Below are 26128 nucleotides of genomic sequence, written 5' to 3'. Positions count from 1 at the left end.
AGGGAATATTTTAAACGATTTTGAAAATGTGTTTAGGCATGTTATAGTATTTTTTTACCAATTACCAACGGTCCAAAACAATATCGTTTTGGTGAATTTATTTTATATATAAGGGTATGCGAATGCGGTTATTTGTATAAGCTTATATATATTAATCGCGTCCACTTACTCTAAAACAACTACCCGCATATATGGATGGTTAGCAGTTTTTGCTAACAAAAGAAAAAAAGAAAATAAAAACTACTTAAAACACGATACATTAGCCTATGTTAAATAAGTGCGATAAATAGATACGAAGAATAGCATTACTTGTGCGTTAGAATATATGTAGTGTATTTATAGAAGAATTGAAAAGACAGAATCTTAAACTTAGAAAACTAGACTGGGGATGTATCTTCATAGAAAAAATTGGAAGTACAAAGTCTTAAAAGGAAATAAAACATAGAAAGTTGAATATAATTTTCCAAAAAACAAAACAAAATAAAATCACAAAACTCGTGCATCAGAGACAGACCATCACATTAAATGATCCAAAATATATGAAAATCGTTTGGGTGCTCGATTTTTAAAATTAAAATTTAATTTTTATTTGATGCGAGAATTTCGAATTTTGACTTTAAGAGATAAAACTAGAAAAAGTTGAATAAAATATAATTTATTTAGAAAAAATTGAATAAAATATGATTTGTTTTTTAAAAATAATAAATAAAATATAATTTATTTTTGAAAAAAATTAAAATTAAAATTAAAATCAAAATCAGAATCATATTTATTTTTAAAATCATGGTTGCCAAACGAATAAATATCCATATTGCCAATATGATATTGGGCTTTCGGAAGAAAGAAAAAAAAAAAAACAAACGACATCGTTTGGAAAAAAGATTCCTCCCCCGTCTTACATAAAATCGCAAGATTCGCAACCGCAATAAAATTTTTAAATTTCACATCCCGAGTCTCTCAAACGCGCCGTTTTGAAGCTAGGGTTTCTGCACCACGGAAAATCCCAGCTAGGGTTTCGTTCTCTGCCACGGTTTTGCACCAGCTCAAACTACGAAGCTAGGGTTTTGCTAAGCCCCTAAACCCCATGGAAGATTATGCAGAACCATCCCATTTCGAAGATGATCAATTTGCTTACAATGGCGAAGAATATCAAGAAGATTTTCAGGACCAAGAACACCACCAACAACCACAAGAACGAGAAAAATTCGATTTGGAGCGTGGTTTCGAACCGGAAGATAACGTAGATACCGCAGGGAATGGCATAAAGCACTCAATCGGTCACCGTGACTCGGCGTCTCCAGGGTTAGTTGGGTCTTTTTCTTTTTATCGATTGTAGTTTGGATTATCGTGGAGTTTCAGGAATTTCAGTTATAGACCGGTTGGGGGGTGTTGTTGATATTTGTTGAAACACTGTGCGTCCTTTGATTGATGTAAATTAAACTTTTGGCTTTTGTTCTGTGGTGTAGAAAGCTTTTCGTCGGAGGCATTTCTTGGGAGACCACTGAAGGTACTTTAAGCCCCAGTTTTTAGTGTTAGTTTTCATAAGTCATTCATTGTGTATTTCTAACTCCAAGAATGGAATAAATTTCTTTTGACCAAAGGATTGTTTTTCTAATGATATATTAAGGTTATGGGTATTGTTATAATCACGGGACAAGATAAACTGGGTTAGTCATGTTTGTTTAGATGTCGAGTGTGTGTTGATATGCAACGTATGAATCCTCATTCTTCTACTGATTGACTTATGTTATCTCAATTTACGTCGTTGCTTGTTGTTTCGGTTGTTATTGAATGTCTAAACCATTCTTTTGATCCCTGAAATATACGAGAGGTTCCAGTTTATTCTCTAAATTTCATAAAGGTAACTTTGTCCTTTAAGTTTGGTGACAACTTGTTCATCAATATGGATGCAAGGACTTTTTTCTTAATAGATTTGGATGTAAGGACTAAATTGCTTAGGATAAGAATTTCAGGGATGAAAATGGAATTTTCCTAGAAATTTATGAAACAAATTGGAATATATTCTATATATCAGGGACATAAAGTATAGCTTAGCCTAATTTATTCAATGTATAGGCATATGTTTAAACTCACATTACAACGGAAGTAGAAGGTAAGCTTATATTAATCTTCGCTCTCTCTGCTTTTGTGGATCGCATGGAATAATGAGATCCTATGAATTTTAGTTCTATAGAGGTAGGCTGAGTCAATCTATGGGCATTATGATGTAAGGTGTTGTGACATCTTAAATTGGATGAATCTTTTCCATTTTCATCATAGTTTGTTTCTCCTTTCCTTTGTCCTTATCTCATGCATTGAACATTGAACTTTACCAATTTTAGGGAATTTAGCCTCCTTTATCTTCCAATATATCCTGTTGTAGATGTAATGCTTGGGGAAAGAATGTGAATTTAGTGTTTTGTACATAATGTCTGCAGTTTATATTGCATTTGAAATCTGGTTTGTTAGTCATAACATAGTCAAGGTTTGATATCTGCTCCCCGACTTATCATTATATTACTTTTTGTTTTGTGTACTTGAATGAGATCTTTATCTTCTTTTGTCTCATTGGGATAGGTTGTGTAACAGCCCTTTTTTTTACTTCCAAAACCCTGATTGTTCTGCTATCTAGCAGAGTGAGTATATGTTCAATATGATAATTTTGTTAGAGGTTGAAGCTCACCATGTAAATAACGGTGAACATAAGTATTGTTAGGTGTTTTTTATCATAGTATAAGAGCAACAATTCCTCCTTTTATGTCTGCTGTGGGGATTAAAACTCATAATGTGGTTTTATTTACTACTGTAATAGTTATGAATTAGTTCATGAGTGTTGTATGACATCCTTTGTCAAGGCATACCCAATGAAAAGTTCTGAAAGAAGAAATAGCTTGGCCTTCATGGATAGGAATTCTATGCTGAATAATATTAGATCAATATTTTTCGTATTCTAAGAATAATGGATTGACATATGAAGAAGCATTCACAGTGGGTTGGGGCTGCTTCTGGTTGTCCAGCATGAATGTGGAGGACTTCAATTTTGAGGAAATGTATAATTGCTGGGCCATCCTGATTTGTGAAAATTTAAGCTCAGCCAAGCATATTATTTTGATGTTTTTATGTTCTTCTGTATGTTGTATTTAACTCATGCTTGTCATGTATTTTGCTGCACGTAGACCTGGTTGGTGGAAACTGATTCCTATAAGCATGCCCATGTAGTTGGAATATGTTTTATTAAGTTGAGTTGAGTCGCATAGAATTATCTCTATAGGCCGGCTTGGGTTCAAAGTCGGGCAAGCATGGTTCACTCAGCTCAATGCAACCTCTGGTTTTTACAAGGTATGGCTTTTGTGGGCCTGTTGCAGTTGTTAAAGCAGATTAAGATGGCATTTGATGGGATTATTTACTTAAATTGGAGTCATCACCAGTACAGAAGAAAATTTGACATGGTTGTCTTATCAAATTCTAGAACATGATACACGCAACAAACTGAAGCCAAATGCTATTTTCCTACCGAAAATAACGCAATACTTTGTTGCTTGCTTGCTGCAATGTATATCAGTTAAAACTGTGTTAAATCTAGATAGTATATTTTGTGGAGTAGTCTGTATTGTTAGTTTGGTATGTTCCTTTTCGTTTGTATTTGAATGTTCTTTTTTTTTGGTGGAGAGAGGGAGAAGAGAGTTGCACAAATTATATGATAAAGATGATTATAGTTGCCTTCATATATTTGTTTCCATTTTTTCATTACCATATTCTCATCCCTTTGTGCTTGAGTAATTTTGGCTCTCCTTTTTGTCCTTACCTTTTGTGGTAATTTTGTTTTCAGAGGCTTTTGCTAATTACTTCAGCAAGTATGGGGACATAACAGATTCTGTAATAATGATCGATAAACATTCAGGAAGGCCACGAGGCTTTGGATTTGTAACATTTTCTGACTCAGCAGTTGCTGATAAGGTTTTGGCAGAAGACCATGTTATAGATGGCAGAATGGTAACATTTGAAATCCCATTTCTCACTTGTATATCATTCCCAGATCTTTTTGTATACCACACTTTTCCCCGTAGTATTTTTTCCCTTATGAGTAATGAAATTGTTCCCCTATAAGGTTGAAGTGAAGAGGACAGTCCCAAGGGAGGATATGGAGGTTAAGGGGGCACCGAAAACAAAGAAGATTTTTGTTGGTGGAATACCACCATCTTTGACTGACGGTAATTGTAGTCCAACAAACCATTTTGATTTTACAATGACAAAATTAAATACATTAATAAAAAAAATATGAAGTTTTCGTTTAATTATATGTTAAAACATTGCAGATGAGTTGAAGGAATACTTCTCTTCTTACGGCAGTGTTGTTGAGCAGCAAATTATGCTGGATCATAAAACTGGGCGGTCTAGAGGCTTTGGGTTTGTCACTTTTGAGAGTGAGGACACTGTAGAAAAAATCTTTTTAGAGGGAAAAATGCATGAACTTGGAGGCAAGCAGGTTAGTCAAAAGCCATGTTAAAATTTTAAAGTGGCAATGGTGTTCTATGTGCTTATCAAAATATGAAAAATGTTTAATTATCTTTGCACTGTAATGTCAAATGTAGGTGGAAATAAAGAAGGCAGAACCCAAAAGAGCTGGTGGTGATTACAGGGGAAGTGCTGCCAAGTCGTACAGTGGTTTTGGCGGTGGTGCAGCTGGGTATGGCGGGTACAATTCTGGAGGTCGGGGTGGTGGAAAAATGGACAGGGGTTATGGTGGGTATGGTGTCTATGATGCTTATGGCAGTTACGGGGGAAGCTATGGTGAAAGTTCTGCCAGTTTCTATGGTGGCTTTGGTGGATATGGATATGGATATGGGTATGGTGCGCCCATGTACGGAAGTGCTGGATATGGAGCTGGTGGTTATGGCATTCCTGGTGGTTATGGCGGTCCTGCTGGATATGGTGGTAGTAAAGGATATGGAGGAGGAGTTGGTGGTGGTGGTGGTGGTGTTGGTGGTGTTGGCGGTGGCTATGACAATGGTAAAGGATATGAGAGGGGTGGCAGTTCTTTGAGTAGAAGATACCATCCTTACCAAAAGTGAGAAAAATCTCAACTTCAACATCTAATGACGATCGGAGACTAATTGGTTTCTCTTCTTGGAAGAAGAAAATGAATATTGAGCGAGCTGCATGAGGGGGTCAATTAAGTGTATTGTAATTGTGAAAAGAATCCAAGTTGTAATGTTGAATTTTGTAGTAGTTTGGCCTGCTGAAAGCGTTTCTTCGGAGGATCAGTTTACAGAGACTTTGAATTACAACATCCTCTTCATGATGTGAGAGCTCGCAACCGACATCTTTGCACATGCTCGATCTGTAATTGTGCAGGTGAAGCAGTTGAAACCAGTACGTTTAATAATGGGAAGATTTGGTCAGAGTCGGCTTATAATCGGGTCTGGTTGGGTAGGGTAAATATGTTTGGTTCGGTGATCATTTACAAACTCGAAATATTTGCACCAATGAATGTAATTGGAAGCCAGGGATGGTCCCTTGTTCATTTTCTTTCTCAGAAACAGAATAACATCCCGTCAGTTGGATTCTGAATGGACCAATGTTCTATGGAAGGACTTGCAAATATTTTTTGTCTTTTAATAATGCAATCCCTCATTATCTTATCATGATCATGATTTATGGTCCTATAATGATTATGATTTAAAGTTGATATGTCTATTTGTGTATATGAAATTAGTGTTAGTACGCATTTTAAAGAATTTAAATAATGCGAAATTATTTACACTATTATTAGATGTATTTATTTTAAATTTTGATAATGAATTGAATATTATTTATTTTATTTGAAATTGAGAGAATTTTGTTCCGGACGACTATGGGACTCATTTTTACTTTTTTTTTTTTTGTTTTTTTTAGTTTTCCTCTCTTGACATTTTTATGGTGTTTGTAAATAAATTGCAATATGTGAAATTAGTTTTTCAGGAACTATGTATGATTTTTCTTTATTATTGTGTGATTTACTTACTACTCAATACTCATTTTTATAGACATATAATTATAATGGGAGGTTAAGGAATAGAAAGTGATAAAACATGAATTAAAAAGCTATATCAATGTATTACATAAATATTATAGGAATTCTAAAAGGTGACATGAATATGTAAAATTTAAAAAAATAGAACTAAATGGTTATTTACCAAATGCATGAATGCATTCATTACGCTTGGTTGTAATTTATACAAATAAATGATAAAACATTTTTTTTATTGGTCCCAAGTGACAAAAACATGAAACATGAAATATGAAATTTCTCTCATTAGTCTTCATAATGGCAAAAGTAAGGTTCTATATTTCCACATCTAACAATGGAGAAGTTATGCTAACTCTTTCACGAAAAAAGATCCATTAAAGTTTAAATTAAGATTACATTTTGTATTTTAAACAACATATATGTTTGTACAGTTGACCATACATTAGTAGTCCAACTAAAAATATATGCAAAGATAAACACAGACTTACACAGATATGGGTAACTTGTTGGAGATGCCGGCAGATGGCACTCCGATGCTTAAGTTATTAAAGTGTTTTTGAGAGGTAATTAATTAATCTTAAGAGGCTTATGTTATAAGCTTAAAAAAAGTTGAGTATGAATAAGTCATCTAACTTTCATTAATTGAAGGGGTATCGAGTTCTATTAACATAATTGATTTATTTTTTTGTACATATGAAATTAAAGTTGACAATATGTATTTTTACATATACTTTTGAGTTATATTATAATTCTTTAACATGAATAATAATATTATAACACAACATAAAAAAATGTTTTTTTATTATAAGAATTTAAATTGAGTCTTAAATTAATTATTAAAAAATAAATATTGTTAGATTTTATTTTAAAATTTTGTCCTGCCAGGCCTGGTCTATCTTTTACTCCATCCAAGCAATAGTATTCAGAGCATCTTTGCCCAGAAATGCGTGCCTTCTCACCCGGGCCGCAAGTGCAAAAACTAACGACCGCCTTATTGAAGAGCCATTACAGTCACCAACTACCTTCAACCGCCATGGCAATGTGCTCCAGCTTTTGCCCTCAGATTCCAAACCAGTTAAAAGCAAGACCCATTTGTCCCTTCACCCCAAAACCACTATTTTCTCTATCTGTCAAGGCTCTCTCTTCTCAGGCATCCAATGCTTCAGCTAAAGGTACTTTCTTTATCTACCCCGACGCTTTTCTGATGGGTATTCACTTTTTTTTTTTCTTTCTTTTCTTTTTCCTTGAATAACACGACTGGAGAGTAAAGTGGCATAACAATTTCAGTGCCAAATCTGGGGCACTTCTGTGTTTGATGGAAGCTAGAAAAGTCTTTGTGTAATTCCAATTCTCTATGCACAACTGCTGTGAAGGCTAGGTCCTAGGTGGCAGTTACAGTGATGGTGTTGCTGGAATATATTGAAAATATTTTCATGTTTTTCTTGGGTTCACTTTGTTTTAGAAAAGAGAGAGAGAGAGAGAGAGAGAGAGAGAGAGAGAAGTACGTCAAATGCCAAATTCAATGTCTATTCATGCTTTCTTTATGGCGAAAATGCTATGATCTAGCACCTCGTTTGGTTTAATTAACTTTTATGGTAGTTAGCCTTCAAATGTGAACTAACTTGTTTATGGTTTTTAATATGTTGTAGGGGCCACTAGATCTTGTTCTATCTAACTCACCAAGCCTTATTTTGAATTTGCAGCGGATGGATTGTCAGCAAGGATCGGCTTTCTAGGTCTTGGAATAATGGGTTCTCCAATGGCACAGAACCTTATAAAAGCTGGGTATTACTGAAACTGTCCTTAATTAGTAGAGAGAACCAGCACATGAGACATCGTTTGTAATCTTTCTTATAACTATATTCTTTGTAAACATATGTTATGTTCAAACAATAGGGAAAGATCCTTGCCGACTTTACTTGAATTATATTCTAATTATTTTCTATGAATTTTTTTGCTAGAATATTATTTGTGAGCATCAAATGATTAGCTATTTGTTTGTGGCATTTTGAAGCTCACAGTTATTCTCCAGAGTTTAATCCCCTAGTTGGCATGTTACAGGTGTGATGTGACTGTTTGGAATAGGACCAAGAGCAAATGTGACCCTCTTATCAGCTTAGGTGCAAAGTGAGTATGTGGTAGACGGTCAAATTATTTTTTCTATGCATTTCCACATTATTATAGAATACCCTGAGGACTGATGATCTTATAGTGATAAGATCTGGTCTGCCCAAGGACTGGGTCTATCCATTACAAGAATTGTTGACAGAGCAGATGGCTCAGTCCTCTAGGTCTGGAATCCCCTAAAGGAAAGGCGGATAAAAGTTATTGGCCAAAAGGGTGGTGGTTTTGTAGTTAATGTCATTGTTTATCCTTGAATCAGGGGCTTTGTGCCCCTTCATAATTACTTTTACATGCTAAATACAAAAAAAAAAAAAAAAACTGGCTCCATTTGTTAATGCTTTTTCGAGGGTACTTTTTATTTGAAAAAAGTGTTCTAATGTGAGATAAAGGTGAAATCAGTTTTGAGTGCTTTGTATTTTAGGTTGTTTGTTCATGTTTTTGTTTTGAAAAAAGAAAATAAAAGGGCGAAGGAAAAAACTTTAACAAACAAAGCCGACTTTAAATGCCAATTTTCTGTTGCCAGTCTGAATAGTTGCTGCAAATGAAACCGATAAGTTGATGCGTCTGAATCTTGGGATGCACAACATTTGAACACTATATATGTGGGGCTGCATCTATATATTCTGTAGTAGCATATTTGATACATGGACGTGCATTATCTAGCTTGTGAACTTTTTCTACCAGGAACTAATTTCTCATTGATTGCTGCTGGTGCTTTCCTCTGCAACTTACAAAACCCATGCTGAGGGACTTCAATATGGGAAATATTTATTATCATGGTGGTTCTTTTATGCAGATACAAATCCTCCCCTCAGGAAGTAGCTGTTTCTTGTGATGTTACATTTGCCATGCTGGCTGATCCTGAAAGTGCAGTGCGTATGTTTCATCTAGATTTTTTCATTGCTTGGACTGCTATCCCAGTCATGGCAACTTATAGCTGCTCCTTATCAGGTGGAAGTTGCTTGTGGAAAGCACGGGGCTGCAAGCGGAATGAGTTCAGGAAAAGGGTACTATCTCTTTCTGTTACCATGATAAATGTTTTTGGAACCGAAAGTATAAGTCACTGCTCTTAAAACTGTACTCGAAGGCTTGGGTGAACTAGAATTGTCTCTAATGATTTGCGTCCATGTTTTGTCATTTGCGTCCATGTTTTGTCAGTACACATTTCAGAATCTATGGCTCGAGCACACGCAGCGACACCCACACCCATTGGCATTTGATTTTCTCATTCTCTATACTTTTCTTCCTAAGCTGATGAACAGCATGCATGATACAATTGATTGGCATTGGCAGGTATGTGGATGTTTCAACTGTTGATGGTGCCACTGCTAAATTGATTGGTGGACATATTAGAGCTACTGGGGCATCATTTTTGGAGGTGAAGTTATTTTTTGGTTTCATTTCCAAATCTTTCCATTGCATCTGAAGTATGAATACTGTGTCCTTTCTGCATGCTTTTTAAGGACATGGTAATGGTAGTTAATGCAATTTTCATTCACCTGTGGTGCTTTTTCTCTAGGCTCCAGTTTCAGGCTCTAAAAAGCCTGCAGAAGATGGGCAACTGATATTTCTTACAGCAGGTAGGCCAGCTTTATTTTTCTTATTCAATGTATTCAATTCATTGCTGATGCCAGACTCAAGTTTCCCTATCTAATACAAACGTCACATGTCATTACCAATTAAAAAATTATTGAAATTCAAATTTATTATTTGATGTATCTGCAGTTCTTTCGCTGTGTCATACAATCAGTCTGCTCCATATTTCTGTATTTCTTGTTTTACCATGATTCAGCATAAATTTTTGAATGCATTCAAAATCCATGTCTGATGAGACACTGTAGGAAACCTAACAGATATAAACCCTAGGTTGCATTGTTTTTCAGGTGACAAATCTCTGTATGAAATGACTGCTCCACTTTTCGATATCATGGGGAAGGTAGTATTTCTTTTTCTATATATGCTGCTAATCTAGTATATTCTAACTATCCTTTTTATTCTGTGTTCGAATTTATGCTTTTTCCAGTCAAGGTTTTACCTTGGAGATGTTGGAAATGGAGCTGCAATGAAACTTGTTGTCAACATGATCATGGGAAGGTTCTGCAGAAATCAATTCCACTTAATGTTCCTTTTATCATGTGCTTGTGTTGTTTATTGTAGTGAAAATGTTTCCTTTTACATTTTCCAACAATTTGTAGCATGATGGCATCATTTTCTGAAGGATTGCTTCTCAGTGAGAAAGTAGGACTGGACCCAAGTGTACTAGTAGAGGTACAACTCAGACCATGTTATATCTTGCTGGATAGTTTGCTCCATGTCACCTTCAAATGAACTCCATGTAAATTGATTGGATTTTGGCATTTTTCTTTCCATGGGATTATATTCATTTAAGCATATGTGATTTTGGGTGGCAGAATAGTTAAACACAGGCTGCTGGCTACTTCTTGATGGGTTAGTTTGATTTGAAGCATAAGATGTAGGAGCATTCAGTCATTTGTTTTTTTCCATTTCAGGGCCTCCACTCACCACTTTGGGCACAGAAGAGATTCCCCTAATTAAAACATTGACCTAATATGCATGGTGGAAAACTTTTGAGTCAAATCATTTTGTTGCTATTTGCCCAAAAAGTAGATAAATAAATATAATTGGGTTCCCCTCTGTGTTTTGCTATATAGTCTAAAAGAAGATAATTCTACTTAGTTTCAATGAGGCAAAGCTTGATTTCTTGTTGAAAAAGAATCAAGTTTGATGGCTCAATGTTTTATTTGGATATCAAAGATTTACCAAATCAATAGTCCAAGGGTCTCTCTTATATGCTGGCCAATTATATTTATCAGAAATGCTTTACAGTTAACATCTCAATGAAGCTGAGTATTGGATGATAGACTCAGTAAATGAAAACCAAAAACTGGTTTCTAATTCTCTAAAGCACACTGATTTGCCATTGGTCTTTACAGGCAAAATTGTTTTGCTGGTGATGTATTCTTTTCTTCTCTTATTGTATTAGGTTCTCTTTGGTTGTAGTCCGTAAACAATTTCTTGTCATTTGTCTCTCCAATATAAACTTCATTCTGTCCATAAGAAATCTGTCATGAAGTTTCTTTATAATCTTTTCATCTGGATGAGATTGCAGGTTGTCTCACAGGGTGCCATTAGTGCACCAATGTACTCAACCAAAGGACCATCAATGATCCAATCCTTGTATCCCACCGCTTTTCCTTTAAAGCACCAACAGAAGGTTTGTAATTTTGCTACTGTCAGTATCACATATAAGCATAGTATGGATCTAAATGGCAAGGATAATGGTGGCAGGACCTGAGGCTTGCTCTAGGATTGGCAGAATCTGTTTCCCAGCCTACTCCAATTGCAGCAGCTGCGAATGAACTATATAAGGTTGCAAAATCTGGTGGCCTTAGCGACCAGGACTTCTCAGCTGTTATTGAAGCATTGAAAGCTAAATTGCAGAAGCCAGCAAAATAGAAAAATTCTTCTCACATTAGAATTTATTTGATTATGGGCTTTGATAATTGTTCTTGGGTTGGTCTCCACTTTAATCCATCATCAGACTGAGCTTTCTTTTTTTTTTTTTTTTAAATAATAATAAATAAATTAAATAATACTTGGTTGTTCAGATGAAAATGAAGAGCTGCGTGTGATATTTGTTGCCAATGTTAGACTTCGTTAGTAAAGATGGTAATATCCTCCCCCCTTCATGAGATGTAGACTGAGCCATTCTTAACCTTCCATATTTTCTCTTCTTCGATGCATTCTGTTGAGTAGCTTGGCAACATTTGTAAAGTATTTGGAACGATAAAAAGGTTTGCTCTGCTCTGTTTATTATTATTCAAGGTGTTCTCTTTTTATTTTTTTATTTTTTTTTTATTTTTATTTTTTTATGTTTATGTTTATGTTTATGTTTACCTACATGCACTTGCATTATTCATGTTTTTTTTTTTTTTTTTTTTTTGACATGTCCACACAAGGGGGAGGAGGGATTTGAACTAGTGACCTCTATTCCACGAGGCGTGGTCCCTAGCCGATAGAACTACCCATTGGGGACTTGCATTATTCATGTTTGTTATTACAAGTGTCCATCCAAATATTTAGGGTTGGACCTCTTAGACCTTTTGAAAATTATTTCTATGCTTAAAACATCGTCGTTTGAATTTTTGCGGAATCCTAACCCTCGTCTCTCACTTTTATGTTTGTAACATAAATCCTCTCTTGAATTGTATTTTTCTTCGGTTGTCATAGTTCCTCTCTAGTTTTTCCTTTCTTCTTCTTCTTCGTCCTTTGTTTTTCTCTAATTCATCTCCATTTCTCTCTTGGTTCACCATTGAAGAATTCAAATATGTTCTTCATTCTTTGTCTTCGTCTTCAATTGTCTCCATTTTTCTTTGACAAAGATGGAGAAATTTTCGATTCTTCGTCGTCTTCTTTGACAAATATCAAATCCAATTAAGCCTCTCATCGCTCTCTCACCGACTATTGAATGAAACAATCGGCATCGATCGGATTTTCTAAGGTTGGGCCCCTTCAATTCGGACGTCGAGAAATTAGAGACGTGTTATTTTGTTTTCATTTTTTACTCCGGCCAAATAATGAAAAGAAGCCCCTCCCAATCCCAATCCCAATCCCAATCCCAATCCCAAACATAATATAAATTTAATCCATTGTTAGGTTGGGTTTTCTGTTACTTTGTAACATCTTTCATGATAAAAGATAATTTTAGGAAAGAAAAAAAATAAATTCCCTTAATGAGATCAATGATCCAATTAAGCTTTAAGTCTGAGTTAGGAAAGAGTATGTAAATGAGAGAGACGATAATCCCATCATGTAGCCATTATTTTTATTTTTATTTTTAAAAAAAATGTTTTTTTGCTAACATAAAGACAAAGGAGAGAATATTCATTATCTGATAAACCCGCAATGAGTTTCTTCTAACCATTAGGATTTATTTATTTATTCAACAGAAACATAGACCACGCAACGTCTGCGTGGCAAAATAAATAAATAAAATAAGGGTTTATTTGAATTTGTGACTTGAAAAAATGATTTTTGAAAATGCAAAATTTTAAAGGTTAGCCTGTAATTTTAAAAACTAAACTGCAATTATGCCATAATTACAGTTTGATTTTTAAAAATACAGGTTAACCTTTAAAATTCTGCGTTTTTAAAAATCACTCCACTACCTGCGATTTGAAAACGCAGTTCAAATCACAATTTTTTAAAAATGCAATTCTCAAATTATTCATTTTCTGCGATTTGATTTAAAATCGCATTTTTTTGTCTATAAAATCCCAATTTCAAACACACCCTAAGTCTAATTATTAAAAATATAAATGATGGTAAATCTTCACGTTTTGGATGATTTTCTCTTCATTTTTTTTTATGATTTTTTTCTTCTTCTTCTTCTATTCTATTTCTTCACGTTTTGGATGATTGATTATGAAAAATGGAAAATCATAGCATAAAGTTATAAACATAGTTGGCTGGGCCCAACTGATACCCTCACGTAATTGCCACCCAATTGGCCCGTGCAGTCCACGCTCTTCATCGGCACGTGACACGCATCGTCCTTCTCCTCCACATCATCATCTTCGTCGTTGTCATCATATAAAAACCCAAAACTCCTACGAGAGTGTGAGAAGGACGGTCGCTCTTGCCCTTTCTCTTCTCTTGTTTTCCCTCCCTCTTTCCCCACTTTCCCTCATTTTCCTTCTCTAGGGTTCGCCTTTTTTTTTCTCGCCCACCAAACAGAGCTTAGAAGAAATGAGTAACAACAGAAACGACAACTTCGACATGTCCGATCTCGGCTCCTCCCTCCCCGCCGCCGCCGCCGGTACACTAAACCCTAATCTCTCTCTCTCTCTCTCTCTCTCTCTCTCTCTCTCTCTCTATATATATATATATATATATATATATATATATATATATATATATATATACATGTCATTATTTGGTGGAAACTATTCTTAGCTTTAGTCTTTCAAATTTGTCTGGTACCGTTGAATATTCTTCCCTCTTGTATTATGTGAAACTGTTTGAATTTCATCTTAGTTATAAAAATTAAAATCAAACAGGTACACGCACATACATGTATATATATTGTGTGTATGCTTATGATTATATGTTAGAAATGTTTGTAGCTTTCTGCTGTTGAAAGTGCAATGACTTCTAAGCTCTGTGTTTGTTGTTGTGTATAGCTCTTAGTGCGGAGGATCGTGCGGGTCTTGTTAATGCGCTCAAGGCAAGTTTTCTTTGTCCAAAATGAAGATGGTTTTGGTATTGTTTAGTATAGTCAGTTAATTAAGGGCCAGTTTGGTGGTGAATGTTTAAGTGGGTGGTTTGTGCATTTCGAAAGAGGCAAGCGGAAACGATGGAAAAGGATGAGGCCTTTAAGATTCTTTTCCATTTAAAAAAAAAAAAAAAAAGAGCCTAATTTCAGTGCCAAATGGATGTGTTGATTCTGGGGTCTTATTTTTCTGACGATGCACTGTTGGATGTGTTTTGATGTTTGTGCAGGATAAGCTTCAGAGTTTGGCTGCTGGGCACTCGGATATCCTAGAATCTCTGTCACCCAAAGTAAGGAAGCGCGTGGAGGTTCTGAGAGAGATTCAGGTGAGCTTGCCTCTAAATGCTATCAGTTATGAATTTTGTTTTTCTCTGGTTTACATTTTTGTATAGATTTCAAACTTTTTCTGCTAATCTTAATAACATTAATTTTATATTCTCCGGTGTAAGTTGTATGACGTGATGTATGCATGAAAACCACATGTGACCTTAAATTGTGTAATAGTGGGTTTGCTTTAGCATGGTTTCCTCGACTAATGTAGTGTTCCCCTCTCCCCATAGTGGACAGGTCTATGCTTGTTACATTATTTCTTTTTTATTTGTTCTCCCTTAGATTTCGGTTTGCAGAAGGATTATTAATCTCATCTTTATGATGCCTTGGATAACTTCTGAGAATGACAACCACACACTCAAGTTTATCACTCAAATGATTGTGAATCACTTACTTGAGTATAGTACCAGAATGACTAATTTCATGCAATGCTTGAAATATGGATGTGTGTGTAATATATCATTGAATGGAAAGAACATATTCCCCTTTGTTATTAGGGTATGTGTGAATACAATTTTTTGTTTTTTGATAAGTAAGAAAATGTTTTATTAAAAAGCGTAAGGCACTCCTTAGTACACGGTAAGTATACACAGGAAAACCAAACCAGCCCACAAAAAGAAACCCAATCAAACCCAAAAGGACGTAAGCCCTTATACTCAAAACCCACAAGGAGCAGCCCACAAAAGAAAAAAGAACCAAAACAAACCCTTAAAAATCAGAAGTTACTAAAAGCAAATTTGGCAAGAGCTGTTGTTTCAATGGGCTTCATACTTATAGCACCTGTTCAGAGGTGCTTGACTTGTTGCGTCTGCAAAGTTTACTTGCCTCAAGGGTGTTTAGGCTGTCAGGAATCTTGCCTCGCCCAAGCACCCTGACAATTGCTCAGCTTGGCTTTGAACTCAGCGATCTTTGTGAGCGGGGTGCTAGTTCGAGCATATGATTCATTTGATCTTCAAATATAGAGTTCCCCTCAAAAATAAAAAATAAAAATATAGAGTTGGATATAACCTTACACATTCTTAATTTGCAGATCCAACACGATGAGCTGGAGGCAAAGTTTTTTGAGGAGAGAGCGGCATTGGAAGCTAAATACCAGAAGTTTTATGAACCACTTTACACAAAGGTATATATGATACTGACAAGCAGTAAGTTTTGCATCATATTTATTGATATCACTGCATTATTATCGGTGTGATGTTTTCCAGGTTAGAGATTTATTTGTCAAAAATAGCCTAGGATCAATGTATTTCGCTGCTCCACGGGTGTTGTTGATTTACAGGGCTGGCTCATATATCTTTTTCAGTTAATTCATTTGTTTATTGGGTCCTTGCAGAGATATGAGATTGTGAATGGTGTAGTCGAAGTTGAAGGAGTTGCAAATGAAGCTGCTGCGGATAAAGAAGAGGACAAAGCTGCAGAAGGTACCTTTCAAAAGTTAAAATCTATTATCTATAGACAACAATCTTTCCTTGAACTTGATGTTTGATTTCACCTGGAAATGCAGAGAAAGGAGTGCCTGACTTCTGGCTTACAGCTATGAAGACTAACGAAGTATTAGCTGAGGAGGTGAGAAGATTTCTTAAGCCATTGTCTATGTTATTCATCCATTGAATTGATTGTGGAATTATGATTTATTTACTGATTCCTGGAATAGATCTCGGAGCGTGATGAAGGAGCTCTCAATTACCTCAAAGATATAAAGTGGTGCAGAATTGACAACCCAAAGGGTTTTAAGCTGGATTTCTTCTTTGATCCTAATCCTTATTTCAAGAATTCTGTCCTTACTAAAACATATCACATGATTGATGACGAGGAGCCTATATTAGAGAAAGCGATTGGGTAATTTAATCTCTGTTTTCTAATGAAATGTTTTGTTCTCTCTTTCTTTGAGTCTCTTCTTATGTCTGGGTGTTTTCTAGGACGGAGATTGAATGGCATCCAGGGAAAAGCTTGACGCAGAAGATCCTGAAAAAGAAGCCAAGAAAGGGATCGAAGAATGCCAAGCCCATCACAAAAACTGAGAATTGTGAAAGCTTCTTTAACTTCTTTAACCCTCCACAGGTCCCTGAGGATGATGAGGATCTTGATGAAGATACTGTAAGTTTAGTTTTCTTGTATAACAAGATGACAAGGTGATTGGAAGTATAATAAATACTATTGTTTCTGAATTTTGTGATCTATTTTCAGGCTGAAGAACTTCAAAATCAAATGGAGCAGGACTACGAGGTTGGGTAAGTCACATATTTTTTTTCTTGAGCATTAGAACTTAATGTTCTAATGTGTGAGATAACATTTCTATCTTATCCTTTGATGAGGCATTCTAAAGTTTAGTGGAAATATATTTTTATCATTTTGAGATGTCTCTTGTGCATGTGATAAACCTGCTCGATTGGTAACATTGGAGTTTGCTAGGCATCTGATATGAATTGGTTTGTCCTATATTGCCTTTTCAGTAATATAGTCATTACAAATGAAAAGGGTAGTACAAGCGTTGTGTGGAAAAATATCAATGTTGTTTCCTGAATAAATAAAATTTGGTGGCGTAGCATGAAGGGGATATTTCACATCCCACGAAAAACAAAAAGAATTACGGAAGACCCATTTGAGTTGTGATATGAGCTTAAAAGGGTTTTTATCTAGTCATCCAAATATATTATTGTTTTCTGAAATGACCATTCGTTGGTATTGCTGTGTAGATCAACAATTCGGGATAAAATCATCCCTCATGCGGTGTCATGGTTTACGGGGGAGGCTGTACAGGGGGATGAGTTTGAGGATATAGGAGATGATGACGAAGAGGATGATGAGAATGATGAAGATGATGAGGATGAGGACGACGACGACGACGATGAGGATGATGACGAGGAAGAGGAAGGCAAGAGCAGGAAGAAGGTACACTTATCATCAAGATTTTCACTTATCCTGTACTATTTCAGTTCTTAATTTGAAAGTCAGATAGATTTGTAAGTTCAAAATGCTAATGTATTCTTTTTTTTTTTCCATCATTTCATTGAATCTTGCAGTCATCTGCTCGACCCAAGGTGAGATGATCTGACATAATATTTCGTACGGACTCTAAGAAACTGATACGCTGGGTTAGTGCTGTAATAACTTCTGGATTATTATTATGAACTGCAGAAAACTGGAAGAGCACAAGCTGGGGAAGGTCAGCAAGGTGAGCGCCCTCCGGAGTGCAAGCAGCAGTAGTGTTACTTTTCTTGTTTCTTCTTTTCCCTTGGCTCTTGTGGGGTCTTATTACTCAAAATAGTATCTGTAAAATGGCACTATACTTTCAATTGATGTTGTCTTTATTGATTCGCTGTATTTGTATGATATATTAACTTTTCTTGAAAATTTCGGTTTCTCCATTGGTTAATTCCAGCATGAACGATGGCCTACCAAATTCACCACTACTGCAAATTTGGGCGCCCTGAAAGAAAAAAAGTAAGCAGTTCGGTATCTTTAATCCAAATAATTTGCTTAATTTATAATTAAGTGGCCAATGAGGCTCGATCTGGGGGGGAGAGAGGAATGCTGCTCTAAAAGGAAAATGGAATGGATTACCGTGAAAATATACCTTCAAATAGAGTTGGCAATTTTTGACACGACTCGCGAATCCGACACGAACACGACACGGGAAAATAGGATTTGGGTTTTATATAATCAGGTTCGGGTCAAAATCGGGTAAACTCGATTCTGACTCGATTACAATCATATTTGGCGGGTCAACCCGTGGGTTGACCCGTTAGACACGATTCTGACCTGATTGTATTTTTTTTTTTAAAAAAAAAAAAGAAAGAGAAAAGAACAGAAGTTACAGAACTAAGTTCTAACTTCTAACCCGAACCAAAACATGAAATGCCCATTCTACTTTTACAAATTACAACTGTGATTTTGCGAACCCTAGCTCGCATGCCGCCCGCCGCATGCCTACCATCCGGCCTTTTCCAATTTTTCCCCCTCTCTTTGCGCCAAACTTTTTCCTCCCCCCTCTCTTACCCACCACCATATACCCGGCCACACCACCGTCAGTGTCGCCGCCCACCATCCGGCCGATCTCGCTGAGCCTCACGCGGTTTGGTCACCTCCGCGGCTCCGCCCCCCGAATGACGCCACAACCGGTATGTTTTCAGTTTTACTTTTTCTGACCCTTATGCGGTGCTGTTGATCAAGCACGACGAATTCGTCGAAATCTGCGAGTGCCGGATCGGTTCTTGGATCCAACTGTCCAAGCCCAGTCAAACCTGCTCTACCTCATGCCCTCCATCCTCGTGGCATGTGGGATGAGGCGATGCCGGTGAGCAGTGGCTAGTGAGCCAGTGAGCATGCGTTAACAGAGTTGCAAAACGTGTTCGTGGGTTCGTGTCGTGTAACCTGATTCATTATTGGGTCGTGTTCGGGTTTGCTGTTACGACTCGATTAATAATTGGGTCAGGTTCGTGTTGAATCCGATTATGTAATCGGGTCAGCCGGGTCGACACGAACCCGACCCGCTGATCCGAATTGCCAACCCTACCTTCAAAGTCCAAAGAAGAGAAAGAATTAGAGAATTGGATCTATGGTGTTTCTGAAAAGTAGCTTTAGAGCATTCCTAGTAGTCTCACCAAAATAGTTTTTTAGCTATTTTGGTAAGCCAATTTGATGAAAATCCTGAAAAATCACTCCCAGCAGCCTCACCATTTTAACCAAAAAAATTTGATAACTGAAATTACTAACCAAATTAGGTGAGGCATTTTCACTCAACAACCCACTCACCAAATTTTGTTTCACCTTTCTCTCTCACATGATTAGCACATTTTTTTTTTTTTTTCCTTTTTTCTCTCATTTTCTTCTCCTATCTCTCACACGATAATGTCTTTATTTCATGGATATGAATGATTTTTTGTAAAAAGATTATATAGAGAAAAAATAAATAAATATGAAAAAATTATTGTTTAAATGGAATAGTGAATATTGACTAGTTAAAATGGTGAGGCTGCTGGGAGAATTTTAATAAGTGGCTCACCATAATAGAAAAAAATGTTTTTTAGTTATTTTGGTGAGTAAAATTTGGTGAGGCTACTAGGAATGCTCTTATAGATGGGAAACGTGAGTTTTCTAGCTAAAATTTAGCTACTTCACTGGAATGCTCTTACCTATGTATTGCTTTTGTGTTTTTTTACGAGTATTTTGAGTTTAAATTACTTGTTAGTGTTTTTTTTTTTTTTAAAAAAAAAAAGTTCAAAAAACAGAAGATAAAACACAAAAAACAAAAAGTTAACAAATAAAGCTGCTGATTCTCTTAACCTGCTTAAAATCAAGACGAGAGAGAGAGAGAGTTGAGAACGAAAGAGAATATCGTGGGGATGGGATGGGGCATGAGTAGGTAAAACGTTTTTTGTTGTGGGGCTGTTGTGAGAAATGAGTGTAAGAATCATTTCTCTAGAGGGGTGGTTGTACGGTTACTTCTGTCTTGGTCAAAGGTGATCGCACGACCACCACAGTAACTTAGTAAGCCAAGGTTGATCGCTTAGCCACTCCAAATTGGGGTGACCATGCTCCTCCATTGAGGGTTACTACACGGTCACAATCCTTCTTTTTTTTATTTATTTTTTTAAGTAATGAGTTAACTTTACATCTGTTTGTATTTCTCTAATATATATAATCATTATTGATGAGTTGTACTCTTACCTAATAGGCTTGAAAATGTCGACCTCATCCTTCAGTTCATTCTAAGGAGAAAGCGCATTTGATTTAGAACTTATTGTCATTAGCTGTTTAACTTTAACTGCACGTGTGATATGTTGTTTGGTCTTGTTTATACTCCCGCAACTAAAATGTTAGCATAGTGTCATATGGTAAATTTGTCAAACTATTTTGTGCCAAAATGATTCACCACATATTACATGAATAATTCTTAAACACCTAACGGGATAAATTGTTAGGTTCTAAGAAAACTTAGACCTCAGATTATGAAAGAACCTAAACCTTTTAAAAACACAAGGTTTGCCATTAATTATGCTTTGTTTTATTAATCACTTACAACTATAAATAAGAGAAATACAAAGACTTTTGACTTGGAGATGAACTCCACCCCTACAATCAATGACAGGAAGATAAACTGTAAACTCCTACTTCCAATAATCCAAGGCAATAAAGACTTACAAAAACACTGCACCGTAGTGCTACAGACTCAAAACTCTTAACTGAAATAGATAATTATCGACCTGCCATGTCCCACTTATCGTATTATCATAACACCATAATTCTTCTTGTGGAGAGTTTCATATCCCCTTCAATTTACCACTCTTTCCATCACTTCTGTTTCCACAGTGTCTAGAGAACAAAGTTAATAATCAAGAACTTTCGACTCAATTGCTTTATAAACCTTTTGCAAGTTGCAACACATGGTGGAGGCTAGACAAAAAGGAAACCATTATTGGGGTAAGCCAAAAAAAAAACTGAAAAAGAAAAAAGACATTTATTTCTGGAGAGAAAAATGGAAGTCCCATCCACAGTTTCCACTGCGTTTTTGAGTTTCAACTCTCAACTGATTAGGGCTTTCTTCATGCTCCAAGCACTAAATTTTGTGATTTGAACACTCTGAGTGCCATTGTTGAAAACATGCAAGTGGGCTTCATCATGAATTGCCAATGTGGGATAAACTCTAGCTGTTATGCAAGCCTTTCCTTCTCCACCAAAGCTCTCCACAATAGAATGATCGATCTGTTGGAAGGGATAAACACCAAAAATGGTCATGAAATGGGTAAACGTGTAAAAGCATACCTACACATCTTAAGGAGTAGGGAAACCATTAGATTGGTGTAGTACATTTGTGGGGTTTGGGTTCCAATATTGGGATTGGGAAGTCTTTTTTTTTTTTTGGGAAAAGACTCATAAGTCAAACGATTTAATAATTTATCCATATTGGGTGTTCAGAAAATGGATTTCTAAGATTAGGATAAGATTTACACCAATTATTTGTCTGAATTGCTAGTAATTTGCACAAATATTTCATTTATCTAGTCCAACCACTTACTCGGACATTACCATCGAAAATAATTGCTTTGAATCCCAATCCTAAGATTATACTTTATGGTAAAGATTTGTTACACTCTTCCTGAAATCAATCTTCGAAAAAATAGAAGAAAAATGAAGGCCTTCAAGTCACATCCTATGTCATATTTCTATGGATTGAAAAAAATAAAGAAAAAATGCGAAATGTCAATTCAAATCTTTTCGAAATTTTCAAAATACTCTTGTGTTTATTTTTGTATAAGATGTTAGGAAGAAAATTCTTTTATGCAGCATCTGGTGGCTAAGAGTAGCCAAATAGAGTCAGGCTTTAAAGTGTTCTACTAAACATCCCATGAATGCAACGAGTGGAGGCACAGCCTGACCCAGCCCTATCAAAACAGAAGTAAAACTCAAGACAAGTGAATGCAACGAGTGGAGGCGTAGCCTGACCCAGCCCTATCAAAACATAATTAAGTAAAGCTCAAGACAACTAATACTAATAAGATTAAAGATTTTCGTTTCGAGAATTGAACACTAAACCATTTTAGAAATTTCTTTGAAATCACTGAACGATGGGGACTTTCGGGTTGAAAAGTAAAGGAGTTTGAATATATATATATATATTTAGTGTAATTTCGTAGGAACTCACCAAGCTTCTAAGTGACAGCTTCTCACGAGCAGGGTCGACATCCAGAAAAGCCCCATAGGTGGTCTTATCATTATCAGGATTTAAAGAAGACCTGTCGATCGACCAGAGAAAACAAAATAATATTTAAAAAAAAAAAAAAAAAGTTCAAAAATCAAAACTTTGAACTACTTTTGGTAAAAGAAATAGATGGGAATTAAAGAAAAAGAACTCCCTTAATGGGACCCGACCTGCTTTGATCACTGCACATTAGCACCACATATTTGTCTCGCCCTTTGAAGATTCTAAAGAACACTGCCGTCTGCTCTTGCAGCCCCTTTGAACCCAGAACCAGCAGCCCAAATGGTCCAAGCCGCCCCTTGACCGACGCACCCTTTTCGCTACAAAGTGCTTGTGGATTGCTCCAACTTGGGTCCAGCTTTTCTGCTTTCTCCAACTGATCACTTATTCCGAATGAAATCTCTACGTCAGCCTGCAGAAACAAAAAGGAAAAAAGATTCGTGAAGAATTTTATTACATTTCTTAAAGGCTTGTCCTGCATCATGGATCGGTCAAAGGAAGATGTATGGATGAGTTTATAAGAAAGAAATGTTTCACCTGCGCTGATGTGACACCAGAAACTTCAAGGGCTGATCCTCCCTTCAGCACTTGCTTAGTCAAGTGTACTTGGTTTTCACGCAGCCTTTCAATCTCTGTCACGGGCCATTGCACTAATTGTTTCCCGGATTCATCCAGCCAAACAGTCCTTGGAATTGCCTGCAAAATGTGCCAAAAAAAAAAAAAAATCAAACAAATTCTAAGTTTGCTTAACTAGTGCGCTGTTAATTAATTACCTGAACTCCAGACCATCCCTTCTTGATATCATCATCGACACTGGAGGACTCGTTAATCCAACCCCACAAGATTCTTCTCTTCTTCGAACTGTCGAAGAAAGTTTTTGAAGCATAGAATTTCCCATAGTCGTATCTCAAGCCGGAATCGCTGTCCACCTGTCCCTTGTCGGGAATATAGATATCCTTGTCCAGTTTGTAAGTTCCGACCGTGTAGTATTCGTGTTTAGTGTCATCCAAGCTCACCTTAAGCACGTGTTTAACATGCCGACCGGCAACTGACGTGTCAACACCAAATTTGGCATTAATCGGAACCGGGAAGAAATCGGGGCACTCCCACATTCCGGTGTCCTTTGCCGAGTGAAGTGGTTGCTGGGCTTTGATCCAGTGAACGAAGTCTTTGCTCCGGTATAGAATAGCTAATCCCTGGCGGTCCCTTTTGCTTCCGACGATCACTCTCCATCTCCGGTCAGGGCCTAACCAAGCGGTGGTCGGGTCTCTAAACGAGCTTGCATTGATTTGGTTAGACACCGTGGGCGCCATTAGCGGATTTTTGGGTGACTTGCTCCATTCCCTGAGGTATGGGTCGGAGAGGTTCTTGGGCACGGCCAAGTTTTGGACTTGCTGGCTCTGTTGGTTGATTCCGGTGTAGAGAATGACCGGTTCGCCGGTGGGGAGGATTGTGGTGGAACCCGACCAGCAACCGTTGATGTCCGACGGTTGTGATGGGTAGATGGCAGGAATATGCGGTGTCCAGTTCACCAAATCCGTTGATGTTGAGTGGGCCCAGACAATGTTGCCCCACACCGCTCCTTTGGGATTGTATTGGTAGAACAGATGGTAAATTCCCTTGTAGATCATTGGTCCTACATAAAATTCAAATTTATTATTTTCTAAATTAAATTGACAATTGAAAAAAAAAAACCCAAGCTAGAAGAGAAGAGAAGAGAACCAACCATTAGGATCTGCATTTCCAAAGACACCCATTTGTCCATTTCAGCATCAGAAGATGAAAGGATGACAAGAACAAGAAACATAGTTAGAGAGATTAAAAAAAGAAAAGAAAAGAAAAAAAATGGTGTAGATTGAGAAATAAAGAAAGACCATTGATCCAGTTCTTGGGGGGTTGGAAGTGATAAGAAGTTCTGTAAGGCTGGTGTTCAGAAGGAGATGAAGAAGAAGAAGCATGAATGTTTCTGTAAACAGGATGGGAAGCTTCAAGCTGAAGAACGCCATGGCTGAGAAAGAGAAAGCAGGACGAGACCAGAAGCCAAGCTGCGGAAGAGATGGCCATGCTCTGCTGGCTTAATTTGTGAAGGCAATGCTTTTTGACTAGTTTATAAAGAGATCGAGAGCCTTTGGGTGTGGATTAAAGAGGACAAAATTACATGATGCAGAGTCTTTGAAAAGTGGTAGATTTAATAATCAAGAGACAAAAAGAAGAAGAATCCAGGAAAGTGTGTTGTTTATGTTGAGAGTCAAAGTCAAGCGTTGTGGTTATAAACTATATCCTTAAAAATTCTCAAAAAGACAAATACTCTTATAAATCAAAAATAAAAAGGCTCATGGTTGTAGAACTGTGAAAGACTCATCGCTACAAGTAATTCCATAATTGTGTTTCTTTAATAATGTAGTGACTTCTAAAATTATTATTTGATAAGAAATTTATAATAATTAATTATAAGTTTAATAGTAATTTTAAAAGGCACGTTATTATCGGAAGAATACAAGAGAAATTTCTAACAATTAATTCATTGCCACGGCCTAGGTCAATAGTTTTTTTTTTTGGTTGTTGTATGTTTTGTATTTGTTTCTAAATTTCTTGAATATTTTTGTCATTTTTAGTAGAGAGGGTACATTACAATTTTTGAAAGCTTGAAGAGAGAGAGAGAGAGCTTTAAATAGAAAATTTAGAAAAATATTAGAAATTGCTCATAGTTGGAGGGGGTATTGTGAAAACTTAGAATCAGTAAAGGTAAGAAAAAGTAAATAAAAAGAAGAGAGCGTACGCAAGCAAGAATGGCTAATAATGACTTTCCATCGTGATGTCTTGTAGATTGCTACCTTTTTTTTTTTTCTTTTTTTTCAATTACCACCTTGAACAGCCTTTTTAGCTGCCGACAGCCATGCCTATTCACTTAGAACTCTGAATGAGAAAGGAGCATATTCTCCCACATTATCAATTTGAATTCAAATAAGTGATTGTGAGAAATTATTTATAAGACTTATTTAACTAAATAAAAATTAGATTGTTTAACCTAACTAACCACTTATTCGGTCAAGTGGATCTTATAAGTGGTCTCTCACAAAAACTTGAAAATACCTTCTTTTTAACAATTTTTTTGGGGGATTAAGATGTTTTGTTTTCTCCCTGAGCTTCTCTCAGTGGTGGCTAAATTTTTCCTAACTATTAGGGCTGTGGAGCTTTTGTTCACCTAGCCTTGATAGGCTATGGAGATTTGTATTTGTATTTTTTTCTTTCTCTTTCTTTTGTTTATGGTAGAAAAACTCAAATCTAGGTGATCCAATTTGGAGGTGTGGCGGTGATCGTGTTTTTAACGGTGGTTGTTTGGCCGATTTTTCCAGATTTTCTTCTTCAACTTTGGAGCTAGATCTACTCGATTCCGTTGCTTTTTCAAAGATACGTGCCCCTCAATCGTGTTCCCCGTCATCGGCCGCTCCAGCTGTCGGAAGCTCAAGCCACGTCAGTAGTACGTGTTCAACGTCAGTCGTTGGTGTTCAGCGCGTGGCCTACACGTGTCAGAGAGCCTTTTACTCTTTGGCACGTGTGACGCCCTCGCCCCCGCTTTCTTTGGCCGGGCACAGTGCTGGATGAGGTCTACGGTGGTTGATCTGTGGCTGGGCTAGGTGGTATCGGTGACGACGCATGTCCTCCACGC

The 26128-nt window shown here is 36.6% G+C and overlaps 4 protein-coding genes across 4 annotated transcripts; 3 read left to right on the top strand and 1 right to left on the bottom strand.

The window, feature by feature from the left end:
- Positions 1-928: 928 nt before the first annotated feature.
- LOC133864748 (heterogeneous nuclear ribonucleoprotein 1) lies at positions 929-5642 on the top strand. Its single transcript, XM_062301159.1, has 6 exons — positions 929-1302; positions 1467-1507; positions 3830-3993; positions 4109-4211; positions 4317-4486; positions 4593-5642. Exons 1-6 carry the CDS (start codon positions 1085-1087, stop codon positions 5070-5072), a joined length of 1176 nt encoding a protein of 391 aa, XP_062157143.1. The 5' UTR covers positions 929-1084; the 3' UTR covers positions 5073-5642.
- A 1275-nt stretch (positions 5643-6917) lies between these two features.
- Positions 6918-11979, top strand: LOC133863615 (glyoxylate/succinic semialdehyde reductase 2, chloroplastic). The gene is made up of 12 exons (XM_062299646.1): positions 6918-7182; positions 7714-7795; positions 8072-8137; positions 8931-9006; positions 9086-9141; positions 9428-9512; positions 9654-9714; positions 10018-10070; positions 10158-10228; positions 10330-10402; positions 11265-11369; positions 11444-11979. The coding sequence occupies exons 1-12, from the start codon at positions 6954-6956 to the stop codon at positions 11609-11611; spliced, it is 1125 nt and encodes a 374-aa protein (XP_062155630.1). The 5' UTR covers positions 6918-6953; the 3' UTR covers positions 11612-11979.
- Positions 11980-13763: 1784 nt separating this feature from the next.
- Positions 13764-18159, top strand: LOC133864550 (nucleosome assembly protein 1;4). Its single transcript, XM_062300922.1, has 12 exons — positions 13764-13973; positions 14338-14381; positions 14657-14752; positions 15787-15879; positions 16090-16177; positions 16261-16322; positions 16411-16595; positions 16676-16853; positions 16944-16987; positions 17453-17648; positions 17780-17797; positions 17895-18159. The coding sequence occupies exons 1-12, from the start codon at positions 13904-13906 to the stop codon at positions 17961-17963; spliced, it is 1143 nt and encodes a 380-aa protein (XP_062156906.1). The 5' UTR covers positions 13764-13903; the 3' UTR covers positions 17964-18159.
- A 2581-nt stretch (positions 18160-20740) lies between these two features.
- On the bottom strand, positions 20741-24293 carry LOC133863445 (beta-fructofuranosidase, insoluble isoenzyme CWINV1-like). The gene is made up of 6 exons (XM_062299374.1): positions 24185-24293; positions 23232-24094; positions 22996-23154; positions 22629-22870; positions 22402-22492; positions 20741-21461 (listed from the first exon to the last, which is right to left on the bottom strand). Exons 1-6 carry the CDS (start codon positions 24213-24215, stop codon positions 21282-21284), a joined length of 1566 nt encoding a protein of 521 aa, XP_062155358.1. The 5' UTR covers positions 24216-24293; the 3' UTR covers positions 20741-21281.
- Between the last annotated feature and the right edge of the window lie 1835 nt (positions 24294-26128).

This window comes from Alnus glutinosa, chromosome 3 (assembly GCF_958979055.1).
Source record: "Alnus glutinosa chromosome 3, dhAlnGlut1.1, whole genome shotgun sequence".
NCBI lineage: Eukaryota > Viridiplantae > Streptophyta > Magnoliopsida > Fagales > Betulaceae > Alnus > Alnus glutinosa.
This window is presented reverse-complemented; position numbering and strand designations above follow the sequence as displayed.

Coding starts and splice junctions, on each gene's coding strand:
- LOC133863615 (XM_062299646.1), top strand. CDS start 6,954: ATGCGTGCCTTCTCACCCGGGCCGCAAGTGCAAAAACTAACGACCGCC. Junction 7,796..8,071: donor CAGAACCTTATAAAAGCTGG/GTATTACTGAAA, acceptor GGCATGTTACAG/GTGTGATGTGACTGTTTGGA. Junction 9,007..9,085: donor TGGCTGATCCTGAAAGTGCA/GTGCGTATGTTT, acceptor GCTCCTTATCAG/GTGGAAGTTGCTTGTGGAAA.
- LOC133864748 (XM_062301159.1), top strand. CDS start 1,085: ATGGAAGATTATGCAGAACCATCCCATTTCGAAGATGATCAATTTGCT. Junction 3,994..4,108: donor ATGTTATAGATGGCAGAATG/GTAACATTTGAA, acceptor TTCCCCTATAAG/GTTGAAGTGAAGAGGACAGT. Junction 4,212..4,316: donor ACCACCATCTTTGACTGACG/GTAATTGTAGTC, acceptor AAAACATTGCAG/ATGAGTTGAAGGAATACTTC.
- LOC133863445 (XM_062299374.1), bottom strand. CDS start 24,215: ATGGGTGTCTTTGGAAATGCAGATCCTAATG. Junction 22,871..22,995: donor CTGGTGTCACATCAGCGCAG/GTGAAACATTTC, acceptor TTGTTTCTGCAG/GCTGACGTAGAGATTTCATT. Junction 22,493..22,628: donor ATGTGCAGTGATCAAAGCAG/GTCGGGTCCCAT, acceptor GTCGATCGACAG/GTCTTCTTTAAATCCTGATA.
- LOC133864550 (XM_062300922.1), top strand. CDS start 13,904: ATGAGTAACAACAGAAACGACAACTTCGACATGTCCGATCTCGGCTCC. Junction 15,880..16,089: donor ATGAACCACTTTACACAAAG/GTATATATGATA, acceptor GGGTCCTTGCAG/AGATATGAGATTGTGAATGG. Junction 16,988..17,452: donor GAGCAGGACTACGAGGTTGG/GTAAGTCACATA, acceptor ATTGCTGTGTAG/ATCAACAATTCGGGATAAAA.